The 15165-nt window shown below is 44.9% G+C and overlaps 1 protein-coding gene across 7 annotated transcripts in view; it reads right to left on the bottom strand.

The window, feature by feature from the left end:
* INPP5A (inositol polyphosphate-5-phosphatase A) overlaps positions 1–14254 on the bottom strand; it is a 331577-nt gene extending 317323 nt beyond the window's left edge. For all 7 annotated transcript variants that reach the window (XR_014789433.1, XM_084845928.1, XM_084845927.1 and 4 more), the window contains exon 1: positions 13255–14254. Coding sequence is in view for 6 of the 7 variants with exons in the window: in XM_084845928.1 (XP_084702054.1) it covers positions 13255–13329 (75 nt within the window). In the remaining variant the exon portion in view is untranslated. The remainder of the gene's footprint in view (positions 1–13254) is intronic.
* Between the last annotated feature and the right edge of the window lie 911 nt (positions 14255–15165).

The raw sequence follows: 15165 nt of genomic DNA on the forward strand, positions 1-15165 counted from the left end.
TGGTGACTCATTCTTCTCCTCCACTGACCCCCTTGCTGCTTCTCTCCAGCTGAAGATGATGTAAGCCAGATCCATGCATGCAAGGAACAACACAAGAGGTTTTTTGAAATAACACCAAATGAGAGAGTAAGCATGTGAACAGAAGGCTGGGAGGCACCTGGTGGTACTTCTCTCCTGGGTTGTGATGTGAGGCAGTGCATTTGCTGCCTACAGAAGTAGTTAAGCTGTTTATTTATTACATTTCTATACCGCCCAACAGCCGAAGCTCTCCACCTTACCTCAGCCTTCCCAGCCCAGTCTCCTCCAGATGTTGTAGACTTAGCTCCCATCAGCCCCAGCCAGCAAAGCCAATGGTAAGGAATTCTGGGATTTGTAGTCCAAAACATCTGGAGGACACCAGGTTGGGGGATGCTGCTCTACCTGTACATTTGTAAATAAACTCAAGTACCAGTATTGTAAAAACCATATTAACAGCCTCCAGTGATCTTTCCCTTGAAAAGGAAGCCAAGTCCAGGTTAAATGATGCCCCTAAAACATCTCACCACTCAGGGAGCTGAGAAGCATGCAACAATAATATTCTTAGGATATTCACAACAGCAATTCATGAGTCAGGGAGAAAATAATAAGTTAGATGTTACATCTAAATGTCATCAGGGACAATCTTTCCCCATGTTATGCCCTTCCCAAACATTCTTAACCACACACACTGTCCATGCACATCAGCTAAGACAACACACATGCACACACACACGGACGTGCTCAATCATGTAGCTGGCAAGATCAATGCAAAGAATGAATGCCAAGGTTTGTGATCCATGACCAGGTACACAAACATAGCTAGTTTGTGGAGCCGAGAGCAGGTATAGGAATTCAGTAATCTATATAACAGATCAAGTGCTAGGATCTGCAGAAGAAAGGATCACAGCCTTTCCCCTTTAAGAATCCTCTAAATTGAAAAACAAAAGTTTGACCCTCTCTCCTTCCACCCCCTTTCCACTTAGGTCTAACGCTAACGGTCCAGAAGCCCAATCATCTACTGACCTAGGCAAGTTTGGACTTCACCTTTACAGGCAAGCAGCAAAATAAGCCGGGGTGGGGGGAATTCCTTTTTATTCAGCACTCACCCCAAATGGGAAAACTATATAAAACTTTTAGGGAGTTCCTTCAGTTTTAAATGTATTTTGAATCTTGGATTGGGAAGAAAATGCACAGCAAGGTGAGAATGAAGAATAACAGTATACAAGATAGTACCTTCCACATACAAATTCCTAACCAATCATAGGAGAAGGAAAGTAAATAAATGACCGAAGGCCCAAAGAGAAGGGCTTACTTTTGCTAAATATGAATGTGTGTGTGGAAAAGGCACATCGCTATCAAATAGAGAGCCTGTGTGGCATCATGCCAAAAATGGCCAGGGAAGACTTAGGTTGACGCATCCGCCATCATGACTAGATGACTTTAGGCCCATCACCATCCCTCAACCTAACCTACCTACCTCACAGGGTTGTTGTGATGACGAATGAGAAAGAAAATATGGATACTCTTGGAGGAACGACAAGGTAAAAGTGTAAACAAGAAATAAATACTGCTGAGAGGATACGAAGGTGCCCCAGAGTTAGTGTCAATACTAAACAAATGGCCTCTCTACCTCCCCCGATTTAGGCCATTTCAAAAGCCTGAACAACATCTCCCTAATTATAATTTGGAGCAAAGTCTTAATATAGCTACAAGACAACAGTGTGTGTTCTATTTTGGCTACGACTGCTTAGAGCTCTTAATAGCTGTCCTTTGATTCTACACTGACTTCACTGGTGTGTGATGAAGTAAAGAGGCCTTATAAAATGGTACCAAATTAATAAAGAATCTTTTTATGAAACTATACATTCTACCCAGGAGAGGGGACTCAAAAATGAGAAAAAGCATCATAGCAGCAATGTGAAAATACTCAAAAGTTCTGTATCTGTACTTACAGCAATTGTAGGCTATTTCAATAAGATGTAAACAGCAGAACTAGAAGGGGAAAAATATACACAAAGGGAAAAGCCAGCAATAGCACATGGGTAACCTGAACTCTTCATGTTATCACTGTCAGCAATGAGACAGAATGATAAAAAAAAAAAACAAGAAGCACATTTACAGAAAGGCTTATCACTGAATGGTTTCGCCCATAAAAACATAATACAACTATTAGGAAATATACTTTCAAGTTGTAAAAATCCTGAAACTACTCTTTTAGTATAGGAGTAAATAGTTTGACAATTCAACTTACAGTGAAAGGGAGCACACCTTTTATATACTGAAGAATATCAGTATTACTAAATTCCTGACCAAAGTGTATTTGCAGTAGCATGGAAAAACAGGAGCTAAGAATTGGAGTGGGCAAGAAGACCACATTTTAAACCTAAATATTTTAAACCTAAAGAAGAATAAGGGTGCAATCCATCGTCAGTGAGAGGGAAGGCCTCTTAGGATGCACAAGCGAATGAGCGCTACTGATGACAAGGGGGTATGAGGCAGCTGGTTTGGGGTGAGAAAGGGAGGGATGAAGAGGAGAAAGGGTAATGAATCCTGCTAGGAGCTGCCCTACTGGGCACAATATTTTATTTTATTTATTTATTACATTTATATACTGCTCAACAGCCGAGGCTCTCTGGGCAGTTCACAACAACCATAAAACACAACATGATAACGCATAATATGACTTTAAATGTTTAAAAGTAGCATGTAAAACCTGAAGTAAAACCCAACACCAGTTACAACCTAGGGAAGGCCTGGGAGAAAAGGTGCGTTTTTAGGAGGCACTTGAAAATGCCACACTTTCTGCCTCCCAAACTGCACAGGGGAGGGTTTTCCAAATGGTGGATACAGCAAGGGGGGGGGGGGTAATGTAGGTTGCCAGGAGGAGGGGTGAGCCAAAAGGGCTGGTTGTAAGTGCTTCTCCTGATTGGCTCAGCTGTGCTTGAGTGTGGGGTTGTACTCTGAATTCGAACCTGGGATCTTCTGCATGTAAAATGTAAGCTGCTCCACCAAGCTAGGGATAGTCCTGCAACCTCTCTGCTCCTGACATCTATGACCTGGGGGGGGGCGCAGGGAAACAAATGCCCCAATTCCTGTCCGCTGCTGTGGCTGAGCACTTAGAGTTCAATTCCCAGGAGTGCTCTTTCTCACTCTTTTGCCCCTGACATGACTGGGTGTGAGGGGTTTTGCCAGGTATGCAAAAGGAGAACAGGACTACATTGGCCATTTCCTCCTGGTGGGGCCTGAACCCCCATCTTCTACTTCTCAACCCCATGACCTATGCAGCAAGCCATCAAGGGCTGCTATAGCAGTGTATGTCCATGGCTCCCCTTATTGTACGTCCCAGCCCCTCCCCTCGATTGCTTGGCAAAGGAGTCTTTCCCTCCCTGGATGGGTCTTGAACTCTTATCCAAGGAGGGCTGTGCATGCTCTTTGCAGGCTATGCGAGTGCTGTGTTTGTGTCTTCTCTTTCTGCCCACTTGTGTACTGTGCTCTTAAAACAGTTGTTGTGTGGTGCATACAGGGACTCAAAGCCCTGACTGTAGGGATGCCGGAGGTCTTGCAGTAGTGGTTTTGCTAGCTATGCTACTGGTGCTGATGGAGTGGGGGGCTGTGGTGCTGTCTTGCTTGCCAAGTGTGTTGTGATTAGGAATGAGAAATTAATTTCAGTCATTTTTTAAAATCAGGATTTTACCCACTTCGCACCTTCCAGACAAAACCCGGTCTCGGATGCAATCTGCGACCACAGTCCGCACATTTCTGAACTTGCAGTGTGAGTTGCAGACACCCCCCCTCCCAAAAAAAATGTGTTCGACACCATGTGTACATTTGAAAAGTGAGCAAGAAAAAACGCACACTTTTGAAAAAAGCACACAAAAACGCTTTAATCAATTGGAGAAGAATGTGAACATTTCAAAAATGTGCACAACTGATGCAGACATTTGGAAACATACACACAAAAATACACACGGATTTTTGTGCAAAAAGAAAAAAGCAAAGGTTGCAGTCTGATATGGACTCAAGTCGGAACGACCTTCGAGATGGAATTCAGAGAACTTTGGCAAGCTCAAGTTTTGCTGATTTGCACATCCCTAGCTGTGATGCAGGGGTACTGAAGGCATCTCCCCATTGTCATGGGTTCACTGGCTCCCTCCGTGTGTGAACAGTGTCATAAGCACAGTCCCCGACTGATGGGCACTGATGGTGCTTCTAGGGATGCTGTGGGCATGTCTGCCTTGTGTGTGTATTTTCTGATGGTACGTTTTCCCCTCCCCAGCTAAGAACGCATAGGATACAGTGGCCATTGTGCTGATGTGGCCCCCGCAACTCCAGTATAGGATTGTCCTGTAAAATTATTTTTTCTCATTTCCAAAGCAGCAAAACTGGCCCCAGGACCTGGTCAAAGCACAGGATGCAGCAAGCTTATTAAAGCTAACTATGAATGAGTCCAATTAACGTATGGATAGGAGCCTGCCGGAGAACCCTATATACACCATCTTGAGTTACAGCATGAAAGGAAAGCAGAACATAAATAGAATAAAGCACAGGCAAGAACAACTCTTTCCCATTTGATAACCAATGCATTCATTTTTTAAAAAATCATAGTCCTCTCTAAGAATTTCCAGAGGGGGAAGGGTGTTAGCCTGTTGCAACAGAAATGAAGAGTCTTGTGGCACCTTAAAGGCTAACAAGTTTATTATAGCCTAGAATCCACTTCATCAAAATAAAACTTATGTTTTTATTTCCAACGTATTTCCAAGGCAAGATCAGTAAGGAAGTACCAACGCACAAGCAATTGGTGCCACGGCAGAGCCAAAGTATGTGTGCTATCATACAGCTGCGAATCCGAGAGAGAGGGAGCACTATTAACCAACAGTGGAATTCATTTAGGCTGTGTGAAAGCTGTGCAATCATTCTTTCCTTCAGTGATGTGCACAAGGAGAAAAGAAATAGCGGCACACGTGCCTGTTCATGAGCTGAAATACCAAAGCAATATAAACCCTGACCAAGCATCTATTTAGAAATACCTCTGTTTAAAAAGAACCCTAGGTAGAGATGCTCTTCTATGCAACTTCCCCAATCTCATTTATGTGTAAGGCCTTGTACAACCCAATTAAGATCCCAAAATGAGCTAAAGCATACTTTGGAGAATATTACACAAAACAAGTAGATGCAAGTGTCCTCCTAGCACAAATTTACCATTCTCTCTCATATACAGCTATCATGAGAAAGAGCAGCTACATGTTCTGGTTCATAACCCAGTTGTGTTACTTTAGTTTGCACAGAGGAACAGGCCAGGACATATGTAGATGGGCACACACATTCCATTCTTGAGGTCACCATTTTGATGCCTGTTTGTATCCACAATGGAGATAAACAAAACAAAACAAAGACCACATTCTTGGTTAAGCATTATAATAAATACGAGACATTAGATTTCTAAATTAGATTTCTAAATCTTGTAAACAAAAGCAAGAAGAAAAAGATCTTGTGAGTCATGTCTTTTAAATGTAATTATTTTGCTCACATACACCAACGGTGTCTAATGAGCTTCCGCCGTGCATTAAAAACGTGGTTGTTCAGGCAGGCATTTGGGGTGGGTTAGGGTATTTTAGAAAATGTTTTTATTGTAGAATTTTATTGTTTTAAACTGTTTTATTATATGCTTTGTACATCAACCAGAGTGGCTGGGTGACCAGCCAGATGGGCAAGTAATAAATTTAATAATTAAATAAACAGCAGTTCCCTATTTGTAAGTGCAACTACTTAACATTGTCTCAGGGTCAAACATACAATAATTCCTCCCCCACCCCCCTCCAAGTAATAAGAAACAAGTAAAGCAGTCATTTGCTAGTTTATACATGTCAGACCTCAGAGCTTACAACTTAGAAACCAGTCATATTTCATTTCGTAAAACTGTATTTCTTAATTATTGTCACAATTCCAGATTTTTGACCACTCAGTTTCCAGCCTTGATTCCAAAAGCAACACGCTAGAAAAAAATTACTGAGGATTCTTTAGACCACTTGGTCTTTTCCTCACCGTGAACTTAATATAACTACCATGGGTGAAATATATTTTTCATATTTTGCACATGCATATGCAATCTCCCATTTTAAGAAGACAGAAGTTTCACCAAATAAACATGTATCACCACATATACTACACAACTTGGAAACTTACTCCCAAGCGTGTATAGGAAAAAACCAGCATGTTTTCTCTCATTCTAGCGCAGCTAGCAATTTACACACCGGAGAAAAGTAGAGTTTGGTTCTAAGTCTCTGAATGGCATTCTAAATTACTAGAGACCGACTGAGGAGCAACTCTTAAGAACAGCCAGCAGGGACTGTTTGGTTTGAAGCATTCAGATTGGGTTCAGCAAGCCAGGAATTACCAAGCTTGCAGATAACGGTGGGAACAGTATGTACTTGGGCAATGAAACTTTCTAGTCAATTTAAAGGCACCACTAAAGCAGCTGAACACTCCTCAGACCAGTCATATTTCCCTTTGTTGTCAAGACTATTGCATTCTCAATTATGCACTTTTTATTTAGAATCTTTTTCATGGCACTCTTGGAAGCTACAGAGTCTAAATTCATAGTGGCACTGATTTCGAGACATTTCTATAGGGAATGACAACTGGCTTAATTTAGGCCCAGTTGCCAAGCCCTGCCAACCCAGTGCTTAAAGTAGGAGGGGGGAAGGAATTAGAATGGCTTCATTTCAAAATTAGGCTGGACTCAATTACATCTGCTGAAAGTGAGCAGGCATGCCACCCCAATTCAATCACTGTGCTGATCCACACTCCTTTTCTGCTCTGGGTTTGGCTTCAGCGTGTTTTGTGCAGGGCAAGGATCTTGTCTAGGTCACCCTTCTGAAATGGCCCTTCAACAAAACTAGTTTTTAATCAGGATGTTCACATGATCTAGGCCTAGCTGTCATGGAGATAACAAGCCTGTGACTGAACTGTACCACTTCAGACCCAAGGTGAGGAATCACATGATTGAATGCTCCTCTGTACAAGAAGCTCAAAAAATAAAAGATGGGTGAAGCACTCCCCCATGCCAATCCCCCTCACCTCTTCTTCAAATGGCTGGTCTTTAAGAAGGGGGAGGGGGGAATGAGCAGTGAGGAGGGCTCACTAGAAAGAGGAGAAACTTTGCTGGCCTTTCTTTAACTGGAAATGGTGCTCCTGCACATCATTTTCTGTCTGGGAGTACAGGATGTGTAGTTTCTTCTGCCCACCAAACTGAATCAAGAGGCAAAGGAAATTACAATCTCATGGTCCCCAACAAGAAATTGTGGATTTGATATAGAATTAGCCACACCATGACCCATTAAAATAATGATACTTAATTTAGTCATGACCAACCTATGTCCCACTGATTTCAGTGGGTCTGTTCTAAGTACAACTAAGCCTGGATCCAACCAGATGCCCCTAAGTTTTCTCTGGAGTTAAGGACAGGACAACATGGCCTATCCACTCTCTAGAAAGCCTCTCTCACTGCCGGTAATCCCCTCCCCATTCTCAAAGCTACGGATTTTTTGCTTGGGAAGGAAGGAAACCTGGCTGGCTAACTGAAGGGGTGAAGCTGAATCTCATTTTGAGTCAAACCCAACATCAGAGTGGTCTCTGTGCCAAGCTCAAAATGGGGAAGATGTTAAACTGAGGTCTTTTTTTTAACTGCTGATTTCAATTCAAGACTGAATTCACCCACTGTGATCATAAGGCTGGTACATATATGATATATTTGAGAGGTTAAAGCCAAGCTGTAGCACAGGAGCCTCTTTGAGAGTTCACTTGAGGCTCTTGAGCCAACAAAGGTATCCATGTTTTTTAAAGTTTCCAGCATCCTCCCCAAGATACTAACAGACTGGGCAATCCCTGCCTTCTGCAATCATTGCAGGTGCCACTGAGGGCAAAGGAGAAGTGCCTGGCATGCAGGAATAAATTGAAGAGGCTTGGCATTTTCCTTCCACCCATGCTCTGCAGGCCTTAGCTAGGATAGGGATGAAGGTAACACATGCATAAAGATCGTGTGCGTCAAGAGACTCTTGAACTTTTCAAAAGTTGTGGTCTGTGACTCAAAGGGTCTGAAACTTTGGCCACTCCTGGTATATTTATGCAATTACCACGAGAGCTGTGGATCAACGGCATCACAGTCACGCAATTTAAAAACGTTTTAACATAATACTTGGCCCCGTACAGAGAAAATTAGTCAATCTAAATATCAACATAACAAATTAGCCATGACTGACGCAACTCTCACTGATTTCAATTTCTTTGGAAACAACTAACCTTCTCCAGGTTGGGTCCCTTCTTTTCTTCCACCAAAACTATTTATTTCCTATTTCCTATAAAGCTATTATTTTTGACAAGAATATTAGTAACTTTTATGTAAAATAGACTTGACTAAAATTTTTCACAGTGATATGGAAATTTCCCCAGAAATTAAAAGAAAGCAAGTACAGCTGAGTTGCTATATGTTCGCAGCCGATGAGAGGAAGTACTATTTCACACAATGCATATTTATGGAACACACTGCCACAGGATGTGAAGGGATGGTCACTACCTTAGTTGGCTTCAAGAAGTATTACTCAAACTCATGAAAAACAAGCAATTAAAAGACCAACCACATTGCAGATCTATACGTGTTTACTTAGAAGTATGTTCTACTCATTTCAGTTCGGCTTACATCCAGATAAGCAAATATAGGATTGTAGCCGAAGCCATGATAGCTAAACAGAGCCTCCATGTTGAGAGGTAGTCTACCTCTTAATACCAGATTCTGGGGACATATGATGTCGGAGGGGTTTTGGCTTCCCAAGCTGCATGTAGGCATCTGGTTGGCCACTGTTGGAAACAGAATTCTGGACCCTTGGTCTGATCCAGAACAGTTCTCCATTGTTTTTACTATTTCCAAGATAGCTTAATGGAATGTTCTACAGGAAGTTTTTTTCCCCCTATTAGAATTAAGGCTGTGGAAGCTCTTTTTCCTGACACTTCTGACTTTAAACCCACACTAAATGGTACAACAGTTTGAGGAAAAGGGAAGATTTGAAACGGTGGAAACTACATAGTGTGCATAGTATTGCAGCTCCGTAGGATTTGCCTCAGGCCATGACCTCATAAGCTAGAGCAAAGCAGGTCCATCACTTTCATATAGCTACACAGAAGTCAATGAGCAGCCTTCATGCCCTGCAGCTGTTCTCCCCATAGCTAGTATTTTAAAGACACAATCCTATACATGTTTAGACAGAAAAAAGTGCTATAACTCCCAGCATTCTCCAGCTAGCCATACTAGCTGGGGAATGCTGGGAGTTGGGAGTCTTTTCTCTCTAAACATGCATAGGACTGTGCCCGAAGTCTCTGAGTACATCAATAATAAAGCAGACAATTCCAGAGCCTTAATTAAATTACCTAAACAAGACCAAAAAGCCTATTTTCAAACAGGTTAAAAAGTATTAGTCTCACAACTTAAACCAGGAATTGACAACTGCTAGACTGCCTGCCCCTGCCTGAAACACATCTGGAGAAATGGCATTTAAGGTGAAATCCTATGCATGTTTAGACAGAAAAAGGTCCTATAACTCCCAGCATTCCCCAGCCAACATGCTTGGCTGGGGAATGCTGGGAATTGTAAGACTTTTTCCCGTCTAAGCATGCATAGGATTACACCCTTAAGGAAACATTCCATATCCAAGAGCTGCAACTTAGCTAGATCCAATATATAACAACTCAGTCTGCCTCTTACTTTTGTTGGAGCTTACCAGCCATGGAGCTATTAGAGGTCCTGCAGCTCTTTTGTAGCCAAACTGGATACTATTCCCAGCTTCCTGCTGCAATGACCACCACTGTCATAGGGGTCCCATAGGGCCATTCAGTTTTTCTAAGTGAATGTTCACTGAGGCGAAGACAGAACCCTTTAAAGTGCAAAAGGGGAACCACAGAGACCTCTTCCTCTGGGATGCTTCCTTTAGCACTTGAAAGCGTTTTGAGCCTGGGGATGACATTCTGAATTTTGAAGGGGGTGACATTATTGTTGGGAGGCTTAGGACCCCAAGAAGCTTGGCCAGCAGTGCCTCCAGGTGTTTGACGGCTGGCTGGGGAATGCTGGGAATTGTAGGATTTTTTCCCCATATAAACATGCACAGGATTGTGCCTTTAAAAACTAAAGCTACCATCCTATGCACACATATTTGGAACAAAGACACAATTCAACCAAGTAGGACTTACTTCTAAGTAAATGTGTTTATGGATTGTGGCTGTGCAGCCTGATCCCAATCTACTTATTCCAAGAAAACAAAGCTCAGTGTTATACGACTACTACAGAATATATGGGTCATGCACTATAGCCTCAACAAACCTTCACAGTAACAGGAAATCTTTAAAAGTTTATTATGCATGTTTGCTTTTAATACATTTATATCCCACCTTTCTACCATCAGGAAATTCAAAGCAGCGTACATAGGCTTTTCCAGGTGCTCTACGCAGGCAGAAACCAGACAAGCCTTGCTGAGCTAAAGCAAAGTTGCTTGCTACATCATATGCCTAACACAATGCCCAGGAACCAGAATACATTTTTTTAAATAGGAGCATTGGAACCTCTTTTACCACAAATCCTCAACACAAGCCATTCTGAAAGGGCTAGAAAACCCAATTACGCTTGGTTTATAAATTACTTCAAATTATAGCAAAACACACAAATAGATATAATATGAAGGAAATTTATTTATTTTATTTTTTTATTTATTAAATTTATTAATTGCCCATCTGACTTGTCACCCAGCCACTCTGGGCGATGTACAACCCACCATAAAACAATTTAAAACAATAAAATTTTACCATAAACATTTTTTTTTAAAATACCCTAACCCACCCCAAATGCCTGCCTGAACAACCACGTTTTTAATGCACGACGGAAGCTCATTAAAATGTTTTTGTCCAACAGAAGTACAGAGTTCCTTGTTTTTGTGGATTCCCATGGTGCAGTGAAAAGCTTACTATAAACAGGGCTGGTACACTGGAGAAACTGACACACCCCACAACATCAAGTGTATATGACTTTTCCACCTGCTATTCCCTGCTAAAACAAAAACAGAGATAAAGGTAGAACAGGAAAAAGAGAAACCAACATGATTACAGAATCCTAAGGGATGTGCAGCTGGTATGTACTCTCATTTATACACATACCCTTTTATGAAGCCCTTCCCTATGAAGCCATGAATCTGATTAACTTATCCAGCCAAAGAGATTTATCCCTTCTTTATTGCCCTCTCTCTTTTCAAATACAAGTGTTCTGACCAAAAGAGACAGATATACCTAAAGCTGAAGAACCTGCTTGGGGTTTTTTACATTTCCAATTAATACTTTTAAAGTACAATCTTCTTTTAACTGAGAAATAGCCATAGGCTTAAGTAATCTTTAATTTTTATCATTGTAATTACAAAACCTTTTAGAGACAAAAAGCACACTAGGACACCAAATGAGCGTAAAAACGTATTTTTCCTTAAAATCAGACCTCAAATTGGGCCTTTTCACTGCATACACATTTAACATGTTGTGGTCACAATCTCTCTCTAACTCTCCAAGTACTCAAACATAAATCTGGTCCACTCAACAAGACAGTGAGACTCAGTTCCTAGTTAAGAGGTGGTTCACTCAGTGCTTCTTAAGTATAAACAAGCAGTCCAAGCACACTCACTTATGTTTATTGTGCACTATATGTTCATTTATATGTATGTGTTTCTATAAAGAAAAAAATAAAATTAAGTTTATTTATTTTCATTGTGTTTAGCACATCAAAACAGTCTATGCACAAATGAGCTGTCATAGATCTAACTCCACAGATAGAGCTGTAGTACCTCAAATTACCTTAAAAATCCAATCTTTTCAGCAGTCAGCTAACCAGCTTACCTGCCAGTCATCAAGTGGACATTCATCATATGTACATAAATCAAGTGATGTGCATGCATAAGAACATAGGAAGAGCCATGCTGAGTCAGACCAAGGGCGCATCTAGTCCAGTATCCTGTTCACACAGTGGCCGACCAGCTGCCCACGGGAAACAGCATTCTCTTGCCCATGTTCCCCAGCAACTAGTGTTCATGGGCATTCTGCCTCTGATACTGGAGGTAGCATATAGCCACCAGGCCTAGTGGCCATTGTCACATGTGATTCAGGTCTTAGAGAAACATCATACACGTGTACAGGTCAACCACCAACACAGCCCATAACTCCCATGCTCATGACAGAACTTTCTCCACCCACCACAGCAATGGGAACAGCGGCAGGGCTTACCACAGCACTCACTGTGCTCTCAGATCCAAGTTTCGTGCCAAAATAACCTATCTAGGGACGACCCAGACTGCTCACATGTGATGCAAAACAGTTGTGTGAAGCGGCCCTACCCTAGTCAAGGGTTTGTCTGCTTTTTAGCAAAACCACAAGAAGCTGTTGGACCCAGCACGGATGGGAGAGGCTCAATGTTGAACCTAAATAGATGAGGTCGAAAGGTGAACGGAAGAGGTCCTGCGGGCGCTCGGAAAGGGAGAATGTAGCCAATGGGGGTGGGCCCACGGGGCGGGCCGCCTGCCCTGTCTCCCCAGCCCCGAGGCCGCTGTTTCGACAACCCGGGGGGCAAGGCAGGCTTGGCCGCAGCGAGCGAGCCAGCCAGGGGAGGTGCGCCTGAAGGCGAAGCGGACCGCCTCTCGCACCGTGCGGGGCGGCCCAAAGGGAATCCCCAGTCTGACGCGCAAGGCGTCGCCGCTGGCGACAATCCCCGAACCTGGCACGCAGGCACGGGCTCCATTTGGCAGCGGCGAGCGCCCTAAAGCCAGGCTGAGCAGCACAGCCGGCATGGAGGGGAGGGGAGAGCCCCTCGCAAGACCTCCGTGCTGCGCGCAAGCGAGACACGCAGGGCGCTAGGACCAGGAGAAGCCCACCCGGACAGACGCCGGCCGACCTCTCCTCCCGCTCTCCCCGCCCGTGCCGAGCCGAGCCACCAAGGAAGTAGGCTGGTGCGCGCGGCCCCGATCGCCAGCCGCTCCGGCAGGGGATGCGGCGCGGAGCGACGCGCGCCACAGCAGGCAACCGAGAACTCCCGGCCGCCGCCAGCCTCCATCCGCAGGTAGCCGGGCCCACCTGTGTCACTTTCGAGAGGGCTGCCCCAAAAGCCGCCGTCGCCGCCTTCCCCGTGCGAAAATAAGAGCCCCCCTCCAGCCCCCTGCTACTCACATCATCGAACAAGGATCCAACGTTGGCGGTCACTAACAAAACCCCGGTGTTTGCGGCAGCCCCTTTCATCGCCATGATAATGGCCAAAAATAGTTGCGTGCAGTGTGTGTAAATCTGTTTTAAAGAGACAGCTGCAACGCGCCTCCCCAAAACTGCAATATTGGAAAAGAGGGAGAACAAGTCTCGCTGGAAACAAAAGATCTGCGAAGACGGGCGCGATCAGGGGTCCACGGGAAGTTCCAAGCACTGCTTGGGGAGTTGCTGGGTGGAGGGTTTTCTGCCTTCCCTCTCCTGCTGCTGCGGCCGCCGCCGCCGCCACACACTCCCGGCTTGCGGCGCCCCTGGGGAGGGAGAGCCTCGGAATCCTCCCGCCGGGGGCAGGCGCGCAGGCATCAGCGCCGAGCCCCCCGTCTCATGGTGGCCGGCGTCCCCGCGCTCGCTCGGCAGCCCTCCTTCTCCCTGGCGGGATGGGGCGGGCGGGGGAGACTTCGCTCTTAGATTTCCCCCTTAGCAGCCATTAGGTTCCTGCTTGGGAAGTTCCTCCTGACGCCGCTGCCGCTGGCGGTTGCGCCCGTGCGATCCTGGTTCATGGCCAAGCAGCAATAAAAAAAAAACTCTCCGCGGCCAGGAGGAAGGGCTCGGCGCCCGAGACGGCTTGCAGCGCCCTGACGAGCTCCCGGGGCAGCCCGGGCAAAGAGCGATCGATGCCGCCGGAGACAACGCCGCCCCTCCTCTCCCCAGCCTTTGCCTGCAGTAACAGCGAGAGAGAGAGAGACAAGCGGCGGCGGCGGCGACTAGATCCCTGCACTCTCCTGACGTCACGGGCCTGACACGGCTTGTCTTAAAAGGGCGACGCCGGCCCGCTCCAAGAGGCGCACAAGCGGAGCAGCCCCCGGCCAGACTTCCTGAAAAGGGGCCGAGGGAAGCTGCGCTAACGTGCTTCGAATGGAAACCGGGGCTTGGCGAGCGGGGGCCGCTGCGCCGCGCGCCGAAACACCCCGCCGAGGAGGGCGTTCTTCGGCTTTGTCTCGCCCGGAGGGGCTGCCTGCCTGCGAATTACGCAACGAGCTGGGATGTGAAACTGGCGTCCGCAGCATCAGAGTGTAAAAACAACAACAACAACACGCCGACAATGATTAACTAGAGCGTGGCACTTTCAGAAACGAGGCTGTACTAAATACAGCACATTCTTTCTCAGTATGAATGCACTGAGATTGCCTTGTGGTGCAAGCCTAGGCGTGTCTCCTCAGAAGTAAGGGCCATTGAGTTCAATGGGACTTACTTTCAGGTAAGCGTGTATAGGGTGGCAGCCTTAGGCTTCAGTGTGCTAAACTACTAGCGTCGAGAAGCAACGTGAAAATGCAGGTTCGACTAAAGCACCCAGTAAACTATCCAGGGTCAACTGGTTTCCTATTGCCTCTGCATGAACAGATGACATCATTGCAGATATTTTCTGAATATTCAGGGATATAATTCTGAATATTCAGGGATGTAATAGTATAATTCAGTTTTGTGTGTGCCCCTGGAAAAATATGAGGTCTAGGTGCCAAGGAGAAGCACATATAGACAGAAAGGTAATAGCTCCGTCCTATGCAATTTTACTCGGAAGCAAGTCCCACTGTGTCCAGTGCAGTTTATTCAGTCATAAGTATGTTTAAGAACAACATAAGAAGAGCCATGCTGGATCAGACCAAGCACCCAGTTGCAACCCTAGAAATAAGTCCTATTGGTTTCTGTGTTGGAGCCAAGGTTCAACAGAATGTACACACTATTCACACATTATGCATGATTAGTGCTGTATGTGAACAATGGGAATCAGGGCCTGATCATCTAAACCACCTATGAACATTCACCTACTCAAACATAGGTGCACCTTTGCAGATATCCATGCTAAATGAATGGAGAGGTGTG

This window comes from Heloderma suspectum, chromosome 3 (genome assembly GCF_057233095.1).
Source record: "Heloderma suspectum isolate Gila_16-S chromosome 3, 16-S_ref, whole genome shotgun sequence".
In the NCBI taxonomy this organism is placed as follows: domain Eukaryota; kingdom Metazoa; phylum Chordata; class Lepidosauria; order Squamata; family Helodermatidae; genus Heloderma; species Heloderma suspectum.